General features: G+C 49.5%; 1 protein-coding gene across 1 annotated transcript in view; it reads left to right on the top strand.

Moving 5' to 3' along the window:
* VWF (von Willebrand factor) overlaps positions 1-19577 on the top strand; it is a 119320-nt gene that overhangs the window by 45230 nt on the left and 54513 nt on the right. The window contains exons 14-20 of the mRNA XM_059681979.1: positions 414-609; positions 1191-1406; positions 5091-5331; positions 7162-7268; positions 10191-10351; positions 17539-17642; positions 19017-19155. Of these exons, the coding sequence (XP_059537962.1) occupies positions 414-609; positions 1191-1406; positions 5091-5331; positions 7162-7268; positions 10191-10351; positions 17539-17642; positions 19017-19155 (1164 nt within the window). The remainder of the gene's footprint in view (positions 1-413; positions 610-1190; positions 1407-5090; positions 5332-7161; positions 7269-10190; positions 10352-17538; positions 17643-19016; positions 19156-19577) is intronic.

Here is a 19577-nt window from a genome sequence, read left to right as displayed (position 1 = left end):
TACACTTGATTCCCGTGGGTGACAGGGCCCATTGGCACAGGCATCTGCTCTGACAGGCGAGGGTGGCAGCAACCTGGCTACTGGTCCCAACTCCCTGACCTCAGGCAAGACCCTCTCCCTCCCTTGGACTCAGTGTCGCCATCAGTAAATGACTGCATGTTCTCTAAAATGCCCCCGCAGCAGCCGGGTCTCTGACTGCTGGTTTAAGAACGGGGTTGGAGCTGGTGGGAAACCATCCTGCGCTCAGCTCTTTTCTTCCTCCTGCAGCCCAGGGCTTAGCTGCGGTTGACTAACTTCGTAAGCATCTCTCACCCGGGGAGCGGGAGCGTTTGTTATTAAAGCCACCACTCTAGCGAAAGGAGGCCGCGGCTGCGTCTGCGGCAGCTGCTCCAAGGCGGCCTCTCTCCCCGCAGCTGTCCCCGGTCTACGCGGGGAGGACCTGCGGCCTGTGCGGGAACTTCAACGGCAACAAGGGCGACGACTTCCGCACGCCCGCGGGCCTGGTGGAGCCCCTGGTGGAGGACTTCGGGAACGCGTGGAAGCTGCACGCGGACTGCGCGGACCTGCGGCAGCAGCACAGCGACCCCTGCAAGCTCAACCCGCGCCTGGGTACGTGCGTGCGGGAGCCCGCGGAAAGCGAGGTGCCCGCGGAGCCCCGAGATCCCCACGTTCCCGCGCGCTCCACGGGGCGGGGCGCCCGGCGCTGGGGGAGGGAAGCGCTCGGGTTTTTTCCCACCAGCATTTGCTGACCCTCATCTGGATTATTCTTTATTCTTCAAGGCCCCTTTATTGGGCACCCTTCGTGGGCCAGATTCTGGGAAAGGAAAGAACAGGACGTAGTTCCCACCCCTGGACCTTCTCAGTCTGTTGGGGCAGCAGCCACCAAACTGAATTGAATTATCGTCAGATAAATGCACTGGAGGGGCCTTTTGCAGAGTCATCTCTGCCAGGAGGTGTGCCCTGGGCATACAGCTTCTTATGAATTTAAGCGGAATGTAATTAGGAAGGATATTGACCAGGGAAGAAAAATCACAGAGCCAAGGGGTGTTTCGGCGGCATGTGCTGCAGAGGGAGAAGCTGGGATGAGGATCGCAGAATAGGAGACCATGTTATCCCTGGGGGTGCGGGGCACCCAGGCTGTGGCCGTGCCCTCGCTAAGCCCGGCTCCCCGTCTCTCCCCTCCCCCACAGCCAAGTTCGCGGAGGAGGCGTGCTCTCTCCTGACGTCCCCCAAGTTCGAGGCCTGCCACCACGCCGTGGGCCCGCTGCCCTACCTGCAGAACTGTCACTACGACGTCTGCTCCTGCTCCGATGGCCGGGACTGCCTGTGCAGCGCCGTGGCCAACTACGCCGCTGCCTGTGCCCGGAAAGGGGTGCACGTCGCGTGGCGGGAGCCCAGCTTCTGTGGTGGGTGCCCTCCCTGCCTGCCACCCCCTCCCCGAAACCCAACAGAATCTGCCGCGGATGCCCTCCCTCTCCATGCACATGGCCTTTACTCTGCTCTGCCTACATTCCTGCATTCCGAACCCGGCCCAGGGGCTTCTGACAGGCATAGCGTGTGGGAACAGTTCATTTGCAGCCACATTGCATTCCCATCTCCCAGCAGGACACGGGGGAGAGGGGGCTGGCTCACCCATAGGACAGCCTGGCTACTCCTCCTGTTTCAGAAGGGCAAGTTGGACCCCTTACCTGGAGGCCTAGAACATTGGTGTCCCTGCCAAGCTGAGATTGCCTGTGGCTGCTGCCACCTAGTGTTGGCTGCATGTATGGCCAGACTGTGGAGTGAGTGGGTCCCTGCATCCCGATGAAGGCAAGGGGACAGGCACGCGCCAATCCTTTGCTCTTAAGTTCAGACGAACCATCGGTGGACTCCTGGCCCAAATCTCGGGCATTGTATAAAGTCGTGTGAAGTGGAATGACACCATTAGAGTCTCACTCTGCCCTGTTAGTTCTGGCAGGAGAGTTGAATCTGCCCCATGCTCCGGTCCCCCGAGTAGATGGATTGTGCTCACTTTTTGTTGTTAATGTAGTTGCTCAGGGGATAATTGCTGAGTGCCCAGTGTGGTGAGGAAATGGCAGTGGCATAGAACCTGAATCTTCCTTTTTGAGACAAAGATGGGTCTGGTTCCCTACTAGTTTCCTAACACACTGAGTGAAATGATACTTAGGTTACTGCAGTGGCAACCAAGGAAGGCTTTCTGGAGGTGACATACTAGGTTAGGTTTTTAAAATACTTTTTTTTTTTTTTTTTGCATAAAAGAGTTGTTTCCATGCTAGAATAGTAGTATGATGCATTGAAGTGAGGAAGGTATTCAGGAAGGATACGGTGTGCTGGATATTGTCATTTTTAGGGCTAGGTCAGCCGTGGGCAAACTACGGCCCGTTTGAAATGAATAAAACTAAAAAAAAAAAAAAAAAAGACCGTACCCTTTTATGTAATGATGTTTACTTTGAATTTATATTAGTTCACACAAACACTCCATCCATGCTTTTGTTCCGGCCCTCCGGTCCAGTTTAAGAACCCATTGTGGCCCTCGAGTCAAAAAGTTTGCCCACCCCTGGGCTAGGTAGATGTGTTTGGAGACAAAAATTTGGTGATCTTGACAGAAGCAGGAAAATAGGAGCTATGAGGAATGGTGAAAGGACTTAATATCATGTATTTGAAGAGGAGTTTAGGTATGGGGTTTATTGAACCAACTCATGTTTTGAGTCAAAGCAATCCCACAAAAAAGCTGAGGCCTTCTGGCTACTTGCCTGTCACTTGCCAGCATGAGATCTTGAGCCCTTCACGTCCCTGTCCAGACTTTAGGTCCTCATGAGTGTTTGCTGTTTAGATATTGGGGACAGTAATGAGGGGTAAATGATGTGATGTTTGTGAATCTGCTTTGCTTGTCCAGCAATATTAGAAATGATGCCTGATCAGTGTGCGATAGCATCCGAAGGACTTCCTACTTTAGGACATTCTCCCAGAATGCTGAGGGCTTACCTAAATATTCTTTAATCACCCAAGAGCAGCTGTCCTTAGCCTCCATGGATAACAGCTTTCACAGGGACTGAGATTGGATTAGAGAGTTCCCTGACTCCTGAGGCTTTAAGATACGGAAGAGAAATCTGTCTCTATGGGTTTATGTGGAGGTGAACTGGATGGCCTTGGGTTGGTCTTCTGAGCCCAAGGAGGGTGGGCAGGACTCTTGGATTCATCCTGTTTCTCACTTTGTCTTCCCGAGAAAAAACAGCTCCCTAAATCACTGACTCCATCCAGAAGGAGCGGTCACACCAACTGGGGACACTCACGGAGCAAGGACTGACGACATACTAGTAGCTGCTTTGTGGGCTCCTTGAAGGCAGGGACCAAGCTTTACCATCTCTGCATCCCTGAGCCTAGCACAACCCTTGGCACACAGTGGGAGCACACTGGGATGGAACTGTGCATTCTTCTGGGGAAGGAACCATTTAACACGGCTCCAAGCCAGCTCTAGCGAGAGCCCGTCAGAGCGTAAAAGCAGCTCTTGGGTCCAGCTGCTCCTTTAATGGGCGAAATATGCCCTTATCATGGTGGGTTCAATGGACTGAAAGGGACTTCCATCTTTATTGCCCAACACACCCCATCTTCACCCACCTTTGCCCTAATTATTTACCCAATGACCCGACCTCTCTGCTGGTCCAGAGGAAAATCTATATGTAATATGGTTACAGAGCCCCCTTCCTCCCCAGCTACCCTCAAATACCAGGCCCAGAGCAGGTGCAGGAGGGGAGGCTGCGGGGCACCTCTGGAGAGGCCCCCCTCATTTCTGAGGTTCAGGGCAGGGCTGTCTTTTACAGCTTCTGTGAAATGCTCCGCCAGTGGGCTTCACGGTAGAAATGGATTCTAACGGAGGGGAAGGATCCTAATGGCCCCAGGAGCAGTGTCCCCAGAGCGAGGGTCTCATTTCTTGGACAACAGCGATTGGCAACAGGGAAGCGGTTTGCTCCCATACCTCCCAGTAAAGAATTGCATCATCGGGGTGCCCATGAGACTGCTGGGAGCACAGAGGGTAGGTTATGTGTCCGCCAGAATCCAGGAGGGCCGGTCTCTCAGGCCCAGACCTTCCTCTGGAACACCCCTCCCACCTGAGCTGGGGCTGCGTCTCCAGGGTAATCATAACGCAATAACAGCACGGAGCATTTGCCCTGGGCCAGGCATTCCTCTGAACACGTTAGCTCACGTAACTGCCCCAACAATCCAGGTGGGTACTGTCATCATATTCCAGGAAGGAAACTACTCAAAGTCACCTCGCTAACTGATGGCAGAACTGGGGCTTGAACGCAGGAATCTGGGTTACAGAGCCCCCTCTCTTAGCTACTTTGCCGTGCTTCCTTCTGCCTTTTGTCTGTTGTGCTATTTCTATGTGGGAGGCCAGGGAGAGGGAGGCTATGGGCACGTGGGTGCCGCCTACTTCGCTGGAATCAGTCTGAGTGTCCCTGCTCTATGTGACTGGTGTGTCCCCAAAAGCATGGCTCCTAAGGGAGTGTTACCTTTTTAGAGCCTAATGATTAGGAGCACGAGCTTTTGGTTCACAGAGAGCTGGGTTCCAATCTTGCCTCTGCTCTGCCTTCGAGGCATGACCCTGACAAGTCACTTAGCTTAAGTGACAGTTTTCTTATCTGTAGAAAGGGCGATATGAGATCTAACTCACTGCAAGAGGTGTGAAAGGCATAAAACGTGTGTAAAGAGCAGGCTATGCAATAGGTGCTCAAAAAATTATGGCCATTATGTTATTATCATTGTGGGAGAAATGCCCTTGCCCATTAATCCTTGTTCCTTTTAATATTCACAGCTTCACAACCCAGCAGGATCTCTACTATGTCCCAGGTTTTGAGGATTCAGCGATGACTAGCATGGCCCTTCTGGTTACGCAGAGAAAATATGTGTATCCCTAATTATAATAGACATTTGTGAGCATAAAGATACAGTTTTGCTCATAGTGGGAAAGAAAAGCAGTGACCATACAGATATAATTGGGGAGGGGGGTCACAGCTGCAAGGGGCCACCCCAAGTCCTTGTCATCTTAATGTTTCCACTGAGCCCTCCTTCCTCTCCCTCTCTCCTAGCGCTGAGCTGCCCACAGGGTCAGGTGTACCTGCAGTGTGGGACCCCCTGCAACATGACCTGCCGCTCCCTCTCTTACCCGGATGAGGAATGCACCGAGCTCTGCCTGGAGGGCTGCTTCTGTCCCCCCGGACTCTACCTGGATGAGAGGGGAGACTGCGTGCCTAAGGCCCAGTGCCCCTGTTACTATGATGGTGAGATCTTCCAGCCCGAAGACATCTTCTCAGACCACCACACCATGTGGTAAGTGCAAGCACCAGGGAAAGGAAAGTCCTTCATTTCACAGATGGGTAAGCTGAGGCCTCAGAACGGGAGTGACTTGTCTGCAGTTGCACAGGAAGTCAGAGCAGAGCTGGGACTGCGCCCAGGTCTTCTGACTTTCTTGCTACGTGGGAAACTAGAACTGTGGGCTGGCAATAGAATTCCTTGATTTTTATTGCCAACGATCATGTGTTGGGCCCTTTTCTAGAACATGAAACGTGGGCTCTCCTTGTCCCTCTCCCCTTCAGCCTCTTGTCAGTGGCTCAGGTTGAAACATTTGAACCAGAAGAAAAGACATCACAGAAGTGTTGCCTCAGTGGTGCATTGCTGTCCCGACTGGCTTGTGCACATTCTTGAAAAATAGCTCTAAATAGTGCCTGCTTCTTGCTGCCCTTCGTCCAGGTCCTCTGTCACGGCCAGTTTCCGCAGGGTTGTCATGGTCACAGAAAAAATTTGTAGCAGAAGCTTTGTTGGGCAAACACTTCCTTGGCACCTGCTCAGTCCCTGATGCTGGGCTAGAGACGGGACATCTAAAGATGAACAGACAGTGTGGGCCCCAAAGGAGCTGACAGTCTACTAGGGAGAACAGTTAAAATGTCCTGATTCTGGAAAATTTCACACAGACATAAAAGAGAGAGAATAGCGTAAGGATCCCTAATGCATTCATCCCAGCTTCAGTGATTATCAGCACTTTGTCATTCTTAGTTTATCTACTCCCTCCTTCCCTTTGAGGCTGGAATAGTTTACAGAAAACCCAAGCTATTACCTCATTTCATGTGAAAATACTTCAGTATGTATTTCCAATAGATAGTACTTATAAAAACCTAACATTAACAATAGTTCCTTGATAACATTTAACATTCAATCCATGTTCACTTTTTTCCTGATTGTCTCAAAATGTCTATTTTAAATTGGTTCATTTGAATCAAGGTTCAAACAAGGTCTGCATGTTGCATTTGGTATAAAACTTTTCTCATCATTCCAGTGAGATTAACTTGCAGCCCCTCTCAATTAATGTACCCCCAACAGGCTGTTTACACTTGTATTAAAGCAATTGAGGCCATTAGACTTGGGTTTCAGTGAAATGTGTTGATTATCCTTCTAGACTGTGACCTCCCCAAGGGTAGAGAACATATGTCAGACCCAGATCCCCAACACCTAATACAGTTCTGGCAAAAAGTAGGTAGAACCAATGTTTTGAGATGAAATAACTAATATTTGGTAGACTCACCATAACAGAGACAAAAATCTCTACTCCTTCAGAACAGGAAAAGGTTGCTCATGGTGTGGTTCCCCCAGAGTGAGTAATTCAAGAGAGATAGAAGCCACAGTCTTTTATAACCTCATCTTAAGTGACATATGGTATGTCGCTACTGCCATGCACTGTTGGTCACACAGACCAAACTTTGTACAGTGGAGGAGGAGGTTACACAGGGGTGTGGCTACCAGGATGTGGGATCATTGGGGACCATTTAGGAGACTAGATGCTAGGGAAATAGATACCCATGTTAGGGGACAGGGCTGGGATTGGAAGATAGAAAAAAAATAAAAAAATAAAAATCGAGTCCTTTATGCAAAGCCTATGCTGGATGCTGGGGATAAAATGGCGAGCAAGAGCAGTCATGGCTTCTGCATTCTTGGATCTTATAGTCCAAGACAGAGAGAGATGTTAACCAATAAAAACCCAAATATATGTCAAGCTACAGTGTGCTAAGTTCTAGGAAAAGGAGCCCAGAGTGAGTGGGAGGCGAGGAGACAGAGGTGGTGGTTGTAGCCGCTCTTGCAAAGCTGAGCTGTGTTTTTCCTCTGCAGCTACTGTGAGGACGGCTTCATGCACTGCAGCACGAGCGGAGCCCCGGGAAGCCTGTTGCCACAGCACATTGTCCTCAGCGGTCCTCTCGGTCCCCTGTCTCACCGCAGTGAGTACTGGCCCCTGGAAGGGTGCTTCCTCCCGCCACCCAGACTTATTATGCATGGAGAGGGGAGAGGGCTGGGCTGCTGTCCGAGGTGCGTGTCCATTCAGACACAGGTCAGGATCGCCACTATTTCTGTTCGTGTGAGTGACTCTCAGGACTAGACACACCTTTCTTGGTATGTGTGAACCCAAGTTGTTGAGGCAGGAAGAATTTTCTTTTGTGACCTGGGAAAGACTGAATTATCTGCAGGTGGGTTCAGTGAGGCCTCTAATTTCCCCATGGTGACCTCAGTCCATGGTGAGCAGCTCTGGGTGAGTCGGGCGCCTTGATTGTGGTGAAAACACCTGCCTGCAATGGCCTCCTTTTTCCTAAGGACTTGCTGGCAAGGACACTTCTTTAGAAAGTGTATTTGAAAAAGGAGAGTTTGGACCTGTCCTCTTAGTTCGAAGGTCCTAATAGTTGCTGCTGTTTAAGGACAAGGCCTGGAAGAGAGAAGGGGCCGGGCCAGCACGGTGGGACCATATTCACATTTATGGGTCACCCTTGCTTAGATAGGCCCTCCCAGCAGCCGGGAGAGAATGCCTTTAGCGGTTCTCAACCTGTGGGTCGCGACCCCTTTGGTGGTCGAATGACCCTTTCACAGGGGTCGCCTAAGACCATCCTGTATATCAAAAATTTACATTACGATTCATAACAGTAGCAACATTACAGTTATGAAGTAGCAACGAAAATAATTTTATGATTTTATGGTTGGGTCACAACATGAGGAACTGTATTTAAAAAGCCAGAAGGTTGAGAACCACTGCTTTAGGCAGCTAAGTGGGCTATTTTCAACCTCTAGCTTGACCGCTCCTCTCTCTGCCTCTCACTTTCTTCAAGATGCCCTCTTTCCTTGTGGCCCCGCTCTGTGCCATGTGTTTGTCTGCCAGCTTGCCCTGGGTGAGAAGACTGGTCCCCCCACATGATGGACTGGGAAGCATCTCTCAGTCTGGAGCTGGGTCAAAGTCCCAAGCACTGGGTGGCTCACAAGTTGAAAGAAAAACTTATGACCTTGTCCTATTCTGTTCAGCCTGCTATAACAAAACACCACAGCCTGGTGGCTTATAAACAGGAATTTATAGCTGACAGTTCTGGAGGCTGAAAATCTGAGACCAGGGTGTCAGCATGGTTGGCTGGGGGTCCTCTTCCTGGCTCATAGCTGATGCCTTCTCGCTGTGTCCTCACATGGTAGATGGGGCTAAGGAGTTCTGTGGAGTCTCATAAGGGCACTAATCCCATTTGTGAGGGTTCCATCTTATAACCTAATCACCTCTCAAAGGCCTCCCCTTCTAATATCATCACATTTGGGGGTTAGGATTTCAACATATGGATTTTTGGGGACCCAAACATTCAGCCCATAGTAAACCTGTAGGTCACTGCAGCCTGCCTCTTTCTCCTTCATGCTGTCTTTTATTGAAGCATCTTGGTCACATTCCACCTTTCCCTTTCATTGTGTCTCTTGGGTCTGTCTTTAACTCTCAGAATCTTCTAATCTAGTCACTGGAAGGTATCATCCTTTTCAAAGTCAGGAAATTCCTAAAATGTTGTGTGACTTGGAAAAGCCATTTAATCTTTTAGGGTTTCAATTTCTCAACAAAAAGTTTCCATATAAAAATAAGGCTAGAGCCCTAGCTGATTTGGCTCTGTGGATAGAGCAGTGGTCGGCACACTGCGGCTCACGAGCCACATGCAGCTCTTTGGCCCCTTGAGTGTGGCCACGAAGTTTCAATCGCACTGTACGAGTGCGCCCGCATGTAGTATTTTGTGGAAGAGCCACACTCAAGGGGCCGCAGTTTGCCGACCACTGGGATAGAGCATTGGCCTGCATACTAAAGGGTCCCAGGTTTGATTCCAGTCAAGGCCACTTGCCTGGGTTGCTGGCTTGATTCCAAGTAGGGGAGCATGCAGGAACCAGCCAATCAATGATTCTCTCTCATCATTGATGTTCCTCTCTCTCTCTTTCCCTCTCCTTTCCTCTCTGAAATCAATAAAAAATGTTTAAATAATAAAATCAATAAAACATATTTAAAAAATAAGGCTAGAGATTCTGGCTTCTGTGCCCACAGGAGATTGTAAGTGGTATGTCTAGTAAGATATACATGCTATGAAGTGCATCAGGATTTTTGAAAGAAAGGGGCTGTATCAGACATCTGCTGTCATTATTTATTCAATCAGCCATTATACCTGCTAATTGTCAGGAAATATGATATATCAATGAACAAAATAAATAAGAAACCCTGTGCTCATGGAGCACATATTCTAGTGGGTGGGGTGGGAAATAAGTAAAATATATGGTATATCAGATGGTGGTCAAGTAGAGAATGGGAAAGCAGGGAGGTCAGCGGGGGGTCTTAAGGGATGGAGTGTTGCAAATGTAAATAGAGTTGCTGGGATGGCCAGTGGCTGGACAAAGGGTGACATGTGAAAAAAGGCCCTTTCAAGTTTTTGTGATGAAGTTAGTGGTAACAATTTTAGGAATGTCCTGTTGGGGCCCATAGAGGTTCCTTTTTAGCACCCAAACCCAGGTCCTTTAAAGCTTGGGTCTGGACATTTCTACCACGCATCCTGGTTCAATGCAACCCTCTATAGCAGGGTGAAGGGAGATGTGGAGTGTGGCCATCAGAGGGATGCTGGGATCCAGAGAGACACCTTCAGTGTAGGCAAAGGCCAGAAGCTCGGTTGAGTAGACGAAGCTGCCATCTGGTCCCACACAAGGAACAGAGCTCAGACTAGACCCACAGGAGGTAGGGCAGCACCCCATCCCAGGAAAGGGCAGCTCTGTGTCTCTGGAATGGAGTGACCGCACCTAGGGGACAACAGGACAGTATAGAAGGTAGGTCTATTCACCCAGTCACTGATGGCCTCTTTGATTTTCCCATCTCCAAGGTAAAAGGAGCTTGTCCTGCCAGCCTCCCATGGTCAAGTTGGTGTGTCCTGCTGACAACCCGCGGGCTGAAGGGCTGGAGTGTGCCAAAACCTGCCAGAACTACGACCTGGAGTGCATGAGCGCGGGCTGCGTCTCTGGCTGCCTCTGTCCCCCGGGCATGGTGAGCCACCCACTGCTGCCAGGGGTCGGCAGTTGTCCATTTTCCTGTAGGCAGAGAGAGGAAGAAACAAGAGTTAAACCAGGGTGGGAACCAGGTGGCAGTGGCAATGGGGGCAGGGGTCGGGGAGGTCCCTTGGCTGAGTCAGCCGCCAAAGTCAGGAAGGGAGATGGTAGGAAACTGTCTGGGCTTGATCCTGATGAGATCTGACAAAAATGCTTAGTGCACAGAGGTGCCATGGGAAGCAAAGCAAGAATTTCCAGAAAACTCAAGTGAAAAATAGGCACTTCTACTAGAATTTTCTTAGCCACCAGGAGCCCTTCTTAGTAGGTGTCTTCTTTCTCAGGGTTCACAGTGGTTTGCAGCCACCTGGCTCCTATGTGCCTCCTGATGGTGGCCATGGTCTGAGCATGCCCAAGTCTTCTTAACCTTCTCCCAAGTTTAATCTTAGGCCATTTTGAGTTAAAAATATTATATATATGTTATTCTTTTCACACTGAAAACCAGGAGAGATTCTGGATTTTCTCTTTCAAGTGCATCTTGTCTTCTTGCTTTCTTTGACTACAGTTCCTCAGACCCAAAGTGAGTGGTGAGGGGCAGGGGTTGTAGAGGCAAAAATAAGAGGGGGGCAGGGTGACTCTCATATGGCTACAAAGGGCATAATGATGCCCAAGGCCTTGGCTTAGGGGCAGTGCCCAGGGCCAGGGGAGTTGCCAATATTCGGTGGGAGGCACTAGGACCCATCACCCGTGGCCCTCAGGAAGGCTGCCATTGTGTGTGTGCAGGGCAGATGGTCTGTCTCTTCCCTCCAACCAAACCTTTCTCCTCCAAGACAGAGACTAGCTGCCACTCATTCTCCCCTGGGCATCCCCCTCTGTCTTAGCCTCTCAAGATTCTGGAACTCTCTCTCCTAATGAGGGAGCTAGAGATTGGCCCGAAACTAGAAGGTCTTGTCTGGTGCCTTGGCAGAACAAGCAGGCTGTTCAAAGAGGTATGTAAGGAGGAGGAGGAATAGGAGAGAGGGGTGCAAGCTTCCATGTGCTCCTTTTACCCCGAAGGCCCCTTATTTTGACTGTCCCTTCTCCATACCTAGAGGTGACGTTCTCCCACGTCCGAGGCGGCTCGGGCAAGAAAAGGGACATCCTTCAGGAGTTTGCATCAGCATCAGGGACTCTTTTCAATGAGTTTTGTTGTTGTATTTTTTCATGAAGGAAAGCATACAGATAGTCTTAAATATTAATAACCACAATGATTGCATGATTGTCCCCAAGCCCCAGTGGAGAGTGAGACCTCGAGTACAGGATGTGGGCGGGCTGTTAGGAGCTCACTGGCATTCCTGAAGCCTCTGGCAGGCATCCCGACGACCGTCTTTGGGAGTCTGTCTCTCACCTCAGCCTCAGGGGCTTGTCAACTAGAAAGCTTGTGGTCTAAGAGATTGGGTTATTTTCACAACTGCTTCATGATGATGCCGACTAACGTGCAAATTATAGAGGCCAGATTCGGCAGAGCAGAAAGGCCTGGGTGATTTATTAAGTGCACAGCGTGTTGGCTGCTGCGTAGGACACGTGTTCCTGGACGCAACGCAAAGAAAAAGGATCTGGAAACACCCCATTTGGGCCCATCTGACGGTGCAGACATCTTTCCCAAGGGTGCTTCTCTGTTTGGCCGTCCCCTGTGGAAGGTGGCGAGGCTGTGGCATGTTACTGAGGGTTTGGGGGGAGAGGTCAGGAATTCTGTGTTCTGAGGACCTGAAAGGGGGGAGGGAGTAGTTCTTTCCTGTGGGGCAGGTCTACTGAGAGCAGAAAGAGTCCTTGAGCAGGAACAGAGGTCAGAGGGCCACGTTCTCAGTCCAGGCTGCACGGCTTTCTGGCTCCTTGCTCTTGGACAATCATCCACTCTTTCTCTGAGTCTCAGTTGCCTGGTCTGTAACATGGACACACTTCCTGTTCTGCCTTCATCGCATTTGCTGTGGACCTGAAGGAGTTGTATGTGAAAGAACTTTTAAAACCAGAAAGTGCTGTCAAATCGTAGGAACAGCTTTCATTATTGTTTTCATAAATAACCAAGGGTCAGTCTCAGAGGCTGACCCATCTGCTCTTCCATGGGAGAAACACAAAGGGCCCATTTTCTTAAATTTCCAATCTGTTGTGGACCAAAGCTTTTCTAAATAGAATAATCAGAAACAGGAAACAAAAAAAGCAATTACGTACAACATATGACCCCTTTGATTTTTATGAGCTACACCAGGTGTATATTACTCAGTCAGATTGGCGTGTGATTTTCTAAACACCTCCTCTCCAGTCTGTGCTCATATCATCACAGACTGACATTGGCCCGTGGACCACACTCTGGGCAGTGCTGCTCTTGGTTGAAGATTGCCTTTCAAAGCGTTGCTCAATGCTCATTGCAAGGCCAGTAGCACCTGCTGGAGAATGCTGGGGGCAGGGAGAGAGCAGGGCCGGGCACCTGTCTAGAGCAGAGGTTTTCTGGTTCACTCCTCAAGTAGCAGCCTTCATTGGATCCTGCCACTGGTGCGTAGGGCTCCTTGCATGGAACAAGAGGGTGGGCACACTTGTGGTAAGTGGTTGGTGGAGAAGCAGCATAAAAAAGGCATTGAATTGGAGCCCAAAAATTCTAGGTTTGAATCCTGGCTCCTGACATTTCGTTAATGGAGCGGCAAGTCACTTAAAATCTTTGTGTCTGATTTCTATCACCTCTAAGATTGGGTTATAAGGGTTGTTGTGAGGACAGAATTATGACAGTGGCAGGCACATGGACGTTGCTTAGTAAGTGGTGGTTTAAGATGGCTATTATAAGAAGTTCATGGAGTAAAGCCATAAGTCATATGAGGAATGGAGATGCCCTAGTACACTTTCAGACACGGGGAGCAATTTTTTTGAAACCCCAATGTCCACATTATGAGGCCACTGGACCAATAAAATGGGGCTGCACTAGAAAATTTTAAAGTCTTTTTCTTTAGTTTCAGAGGTACTTGAGTGAACCACTTGCCTTTAAGTTAGAATTTTACCTGATTCTACCAGGAGGTGGCAGCAAAACACAACCTACTGCCCACTGTTCAGTCCTCATTCCAAACACAGCTGGAACCCTCTCTAGGAGCATCATCCAGGGGCAGAGTGAGAAGGAACCCCCAACCCAGGATTTCAACCCCTTCCAACACACAGGAGGAGACCAGAGGAAGAGAGGAAGCAGAGCCATTTGAGGATACATAGTTGCATAATGGAAATCCTGGTCTCCTGAGTCCCAGATTGGACCCTTCGGAGGCTGGGCCCGGAGGTGCTGTGGAGGAAGTGTAGTACCACTGCCTGGGAGATGCTCACTTCCCTTTTGAAACCTAGTGTTTGCATTTCCAAACTGGTACCCGTTCTGCTGGTACAAGGATGCCTTTGGCAACTGGGAAGTGTGTTAAATTCCCTGTTTGTTAATTTCTTTGATGCCCAGTTTTCTCACAGGCCCAATATGAAGACTGGAAAGACTTTGGTACTGTTTTTGGAGATATAGAGCTTGGGATCAGGGGCCCCATCCAGAGTGGGCCTCACACGTGGGTATTGTGAATCCTATGAGATATCATTTAAAAAGGTCCAAGAAAGCCCCCCCCTGCCATCGTAAAAATATCTCCTACACTTCATACAATTTGTCAGCTAATCAGACTTACTAAAATACAATAAGCTCAAGTTCATTTTGGTTAACAAGCAAGAGCTTTAAAGAAGCTTACAACCTTATAAATCCTCACGGGAAGTCATTCACACCTTAGTGTGAATTATTTCATCAGCCCCCCCTCCATGAACTTCTTATAATAGCCATCTTAAACCACCACTTACTAAGCAACGTCCATGTGCCTGCCACTGTCATAATTCTGTCCTCACAACAACCCTTATAACCCAATCTTAGAGGTGATAGAAATCAGACACAAATATATAATTGAAATCAGCTGCATTGAGCTGGAAGGATTGATGGGGTAGGAGAATGAGTAAAGGACAGTAGGAAGGCAAGAAGGATTTTGAAGAATCATTCTGAGTGTGGTGTTGATGTTTTGGAATGGGGGTAGGGAAGATGGGACTTTTTTTAGAGAAGAGTAACAGCCCCCAAACCCATTTCTTCCTACTTCATAATTTTTGGGGGGCGCTGATCAAGACCTGGTGCCATGCTCTCAGTGTGAGTCATCCCTACTGAAGATGTCACGAGTGGAGGAACAATAGTGACGACTATTTCTGCCTGTTTTCTTCTGAAGTCTTTGAAGGGTTATTTGTCAACTTTATCTTATTAACCCTTTGGTGACCCACAGCGGCAAATACTAGGCTGAAGGGGTTCTCTTCATTTTAGTCATGAAGTTGCCACGAAATCCGCCTAGGGCCTGCTCTACTAGCCTACCCCGCGTGTCTGGCCAGTTCTCATCCAGACCCCGTTCACCTGTATTGTGCCTTTATTTTTCTATCTCCATGAATTTCTTTAATGCTTCAGGTTGGTGTTACCTGATCTTCTCTCCCACGTCAGGAGCCTCCTGCTGAGGCGGGGCCTGGAAACCTCTCTTCCCCTTTTGAGTTTTGCTTTGTCTCCCCTGCAGCTCGGACACGTAGGGATCCATTCCCATGTCTCTGTCATCTTTCTACAGTCCACATTCTAAAGGTCCTTACTTTTATTAAAATATAGTTAACATGCAATATTATATTCATTTCAGGCATACAACCTAGTTATTCAACTTTCATATGCCTAACGAAGTGATCACCATGATCAATCTAGTAACCTCCGGACACTGCACAAAGTTATTGCGATATTATTGACTATATTCTCTATGCTGTACATTACAACCCCAATGATTTATTTATTTTATAACTGGAAATTTTTGCCTCTGATTTATCTCCCCCGCCCCCTTTTTTTTTTCTTTTCCTTAACCCCTTCCCCTCTGGCAACAATTTGTTCTCTGCATCTATGAGTCTGTTTCTGTTCTGTTCTATTTGTTTTGATTTTAGATTCCACATATAAGTGAAATCATACAGTCCTATTTTAATATTGTAATCCACCAGTTAGTAATCTCCTTTTACTAAAATAAGTCAGGGCAGAGAGGAGCACAGAAGGAGCTGGCAGCGTAATCTCACGGCCAAGCTGGGATTTGAGCTTTATGTTCACTGGAGAAGGGCTGGGCTGCCCGGGACTCAGCCCTGGGTCAGGGTAGGGCTACCTGGGCCATGGTGTGCAGAACGTTTTTGTCAATGGGCTGACTATCTTGAAGAGAGGTAAAAACATACAACACGCAGATGAAGAGGCTTGGGAGCCCTCTACCCAGCCTGCTGTAGGCGATGGGACAGCATGTGCTCTGCGAGGTGAGGTGAGGGCTGTGTTTCTCGGAATCCACCCCTATGCATCCTGCATCACTTTTGTCTCAGGTAATGCTTCTGATATGAGGCTTGTTTTCTGGTCTCCATTAGCTGTAAGAGTGTTCCATGTTCCCCAGTAGATGCATTATTTATGTTATTTTTAGAGTAGCCACTAGGTGGCAGGCCCCAGCCTAACAGAGCTGGCAAAGCTTGGGAGGATGTGGGAATGACCCCTAATTGTGACAGCCTTTGAAGCATGAAGACAGATTTTTAAATCCCCTCCCGATCCTACCAAGCTGCCATCTTTCCTATTAGGTGACTAAGCTCATTATCTTCCAAGAACAGTAGTCCTAGGAGGTAAACGCTACCAAGAATGTGGTCGATCAACACCTTCCTCACTCTCTGCAACTCCATTCTACCCTTTACTTGGGCTCTAAGGACTCAGGAAAACAACTGAGGCTGAGGAAGGTGATGGGGAAGGTGATGGAGGTCATTTTTCCCATCCTTTCCAGCTCCCCCCCAACCCCCCCCCCCCCACACACACACACAATTTTAACCTCTGCTCCTTGACCTGAAAGCCCTTTGTCCAGCCCAAGAACACCTGTTCTCAGGGCTTCGTCTTGTTTCATGGCCTGGGAACTCAAGCTTGTCTGGGGAGTGACCGGGTCACACAGGTCCTGAGCCATGCTAGGATCTTCTCAACCCTCTGGTTCCTCTAGAACCAAACATGGGCCCTTCACTGGGGGGCGACCAGGCTCTTTTAGATCACTTGGCGGTAGCCATGCCAGAGCAACACCCAGGGCTGCCTCCTGCAGGGGGGACAGCAGCAGATCTACATGTTGGGGTCAGAGTGGGTTTGGCCAGCTCTTCCTGAGCCCACTGGGGCCAGTAGGTCTTAGTCTTTCTTCCCTACCCCAACCGATGAGAGGAGCATAGCATGCTCATGTTGTAACCTCTGTGTTGGGGGGAGGGCAGGAAAGTGGAGCATCTCTATGTGTGTGTGTGTGTGTGTGGGGGGGGTGGTGTGTGTCAGGATCTCAGGGACTAGGTAAGGAGGGCACATGTGCGGCCTGAGCTAGTTCCCAGACTCTGGTTTTGGTGCATTAATAATTCATTCATTAATTTTATTAAATATATTGTCCATTGTCTTCAATTATAAACATAGTATTTGCTCATTAAAGAACATTTAGAAAAAAATATTTAAAACCAACAAAAATAAAATAAAATTCCCCTACCCTAGCCCACCATCTGGAGGCAACTTCTATATTTCCTTTAAGTCTTATTTTTGAAATATATATATATTCATAATTGGGACCATATGTATATACAGGTTTTTTCTCCCCTGTTTTAAATATTAACAGCATAAGTATTCCTCACATCTTTTAAGATTCTCCCAAAGGCCCATTCTAATAGCTCCATGGACACCATCACCCGGTGAGTCCTTAATGGATTTAATCACTTTTCTATTGTTGAATACTTGGTTGCTACAATTTTTTTTCCCAATAGTAAATAATTCTGTGTTAACCTCTGACCATGACTCTTTTACATTCGGAGAAGTCATCTGCATGGAAGTTTGGGGGCTAAGAATATGTGCATCTCAAAGTTTTCTGACACGTGTTATCGAAGAGTCTTCGTTCAGGTTCCCGGTGACCGTGCCCCCATCAGGGTCTGAAGCAGAGGGCAGTCAGAGAGTCTTCAGCTGAGCTAGGGAGGATCCGGGTAGCCGGGTGCCTGTGTCCCCCAAGCCCAGCCCTGGGTGTGGGCTCCAGGGCCTGACCTCTGGCTGAGGCTGCCTCCCCAGCAGAGCTCTGGGCCACTCGCTGTGGCCCCCAAGACTCTTGGGTCGCTTTCCCTTAGGTCCGGCATGAAAACAGATGCGTGGCCCTGGAAAGGTGTCCCTGCTTCCACCAGGGCAAGGAGTATGCTCCCGGAGAGACGGTGAAGATCAACTGCAACACTTGGTGAGGCCCTGGGAGAGGCTTTTGCGGGGACTGAGCCATTGCGGGGGGAGTCAGCAGAGGTGGGGATGAAGGTCAAGGTGCTGGGGGTGGGGGGCAGACCTCGCCAAGGTTGACCCTTGCCTCCAGCATCTGAGGGAATGTGGTTACTTTTTCCTTTTTTGAGCCTCTGTGTCTCTATCTGTAAAATGGGGAGAGTCTTTATCACCACCTGTGCTCACCTGCATGGACACTCTTCTAGAGGTTAGTGTTTCCGTTCAGAGAGATGGGGCCTGGAGAAGATGAGGACCTCACCCCATATCAGTCATTGTACATGTGGCCAAGTCACCAAAGGGCATGGGGTTGGAGGTCCCTTCTCTGGCCTTCTATTGCCCCCTAAGCATATTGCCCGTGAGTGTGCTTATAGTGACACCATCTGAAAAGGCACCTGGTGAGAATGGCTGGCTTCTCTTTTCCCTTCTGCTTGGCCATCCTTCACATAACCCTCTGCCCTGCTCATTTACCGTGTCTCTCACTTTGGGGCTGCGCACGGCTTTACGGAGAGGCCCATGTGGGCAGAGGCAGGAAGGCGTTTAGCTGTCTGGGGCCTGAGGTCTGAGCTCACCGCCTCTGACGCACAGTGGCTCCTCATGTCAGCTCCGGTTACCGGGCGGTGGGATGCGGCGTTGTGGCAGTCGGGAAGTCGCTGTAGATTTAACCATATAACTGTGCACACAAAACCTCTCCTGGCAGAAGAGCACGGTTCATCACTATTTGCCCGACTCAGAACGCTCCTGCTGGCCCGTCTTGTTTTCCGCATCAGCCTCGGATGGCATGCAGCCTCAGTGTCTGTTTTTAAAAAATATTTATTTTTATTGATTTCAGAAAGGAAGGGAGAGGGAGAGATAGAAACATCAATGATGAGAATCATTGATCGGCTGCCTTCTGCAGGCCCCACACTGGGGATCGAGCCTGCAACCTGGGCATGTGCCCTGACTGGGAATTCAACCGTGACCTCCTGGTTCATAGGTCGATGCTCAACCACTGAGGCACACTGGCTGGGCAGTGTCTGTTTTGTAGAGACCCTGAGGCTACTCTCAGGCAACTTCCAGGGAGGCCGAGCTTTAGCAAACTTGTAACAGGCGGTCTACAGAGGGTCTGGGTCTCTTCCCTGGGCTGCCTGGATCACCTGTTCCCTTCTTTGCCTCGGTTTCCCCCTTGTAACGAAGTGCAGCACGACTTCCCTCTCTCCTGCTGGATCCCTCACTTCTTGAGGCTTCCTGAAAGGTTGGGTGGCACCTGAAATATTATGTTCCTTCCTGGCCTCCTCATCCCCCAGGGCCCCCATGGGCCCCTCACACCCTTCACACCCACCATCCTGGCCATTTCTGTTCCTAGTGTCTGTCGGGACCGGAAGTGGAACTGCACGGACCATGTGTGTGATGCCACGTGCTCCGCCATCGGCGTGGCCCACTACCTCACCTTCGATGGGCTCAAATACATGTTCCCCGGGGAGTGCCAGTACGTTCTGGTGCAGGTGAGAGAGAGGGATGGGGGGAAGGTGCTGTCCTTAGGTGGGGGGTGCAGTCTGGGGTCTCCAGGTCAGAGTCTGCTGCTCTGTCCATAGAATTGACTCTGGGCTGGTTTCTCCAGTGACTGTCCAGCCCCTGAAAGAAGGGCCTACAGAGGTCAGGGCTCGAGCCTCACATGATCGCCATCTTCCTTTACTTTACCTGATGGAGACATAAACATGGGACAGAAGCTCATTTGTTGACTGGGATTGTTGTAGGGCAAGGCTACTGTCAGCCCAAATCAGCACCAAAACAGAATTAGAACAAGGCATCTAACCCACACAGCCTTATGCAGCGGCCCTGGACAGGGGGATGGTTGAAATGACCCCTGGAGTTTGCTTCCCACTCTCTGATTCTATGCATTCTCCACATTTTCTTTTCTAACCCG

Source organism: Myotis daubentonii, chromosome 2, assembly GCF_963259705.1.
Source record: "Myotis daubentonii chromosome 2, mMyoDau2.1, whole genome shotgun sequence".
In the NCBI taxonomy this organism is placed as follows: Eukaryota; Metazoa; Chordata; class Mammalia; order Chiroptera; family Vespertilionidae; genus Myotis; species Myotis daubentonii.
This window is presented reverse-complemented; position numbering and strand designations above follow the sequence as displayed.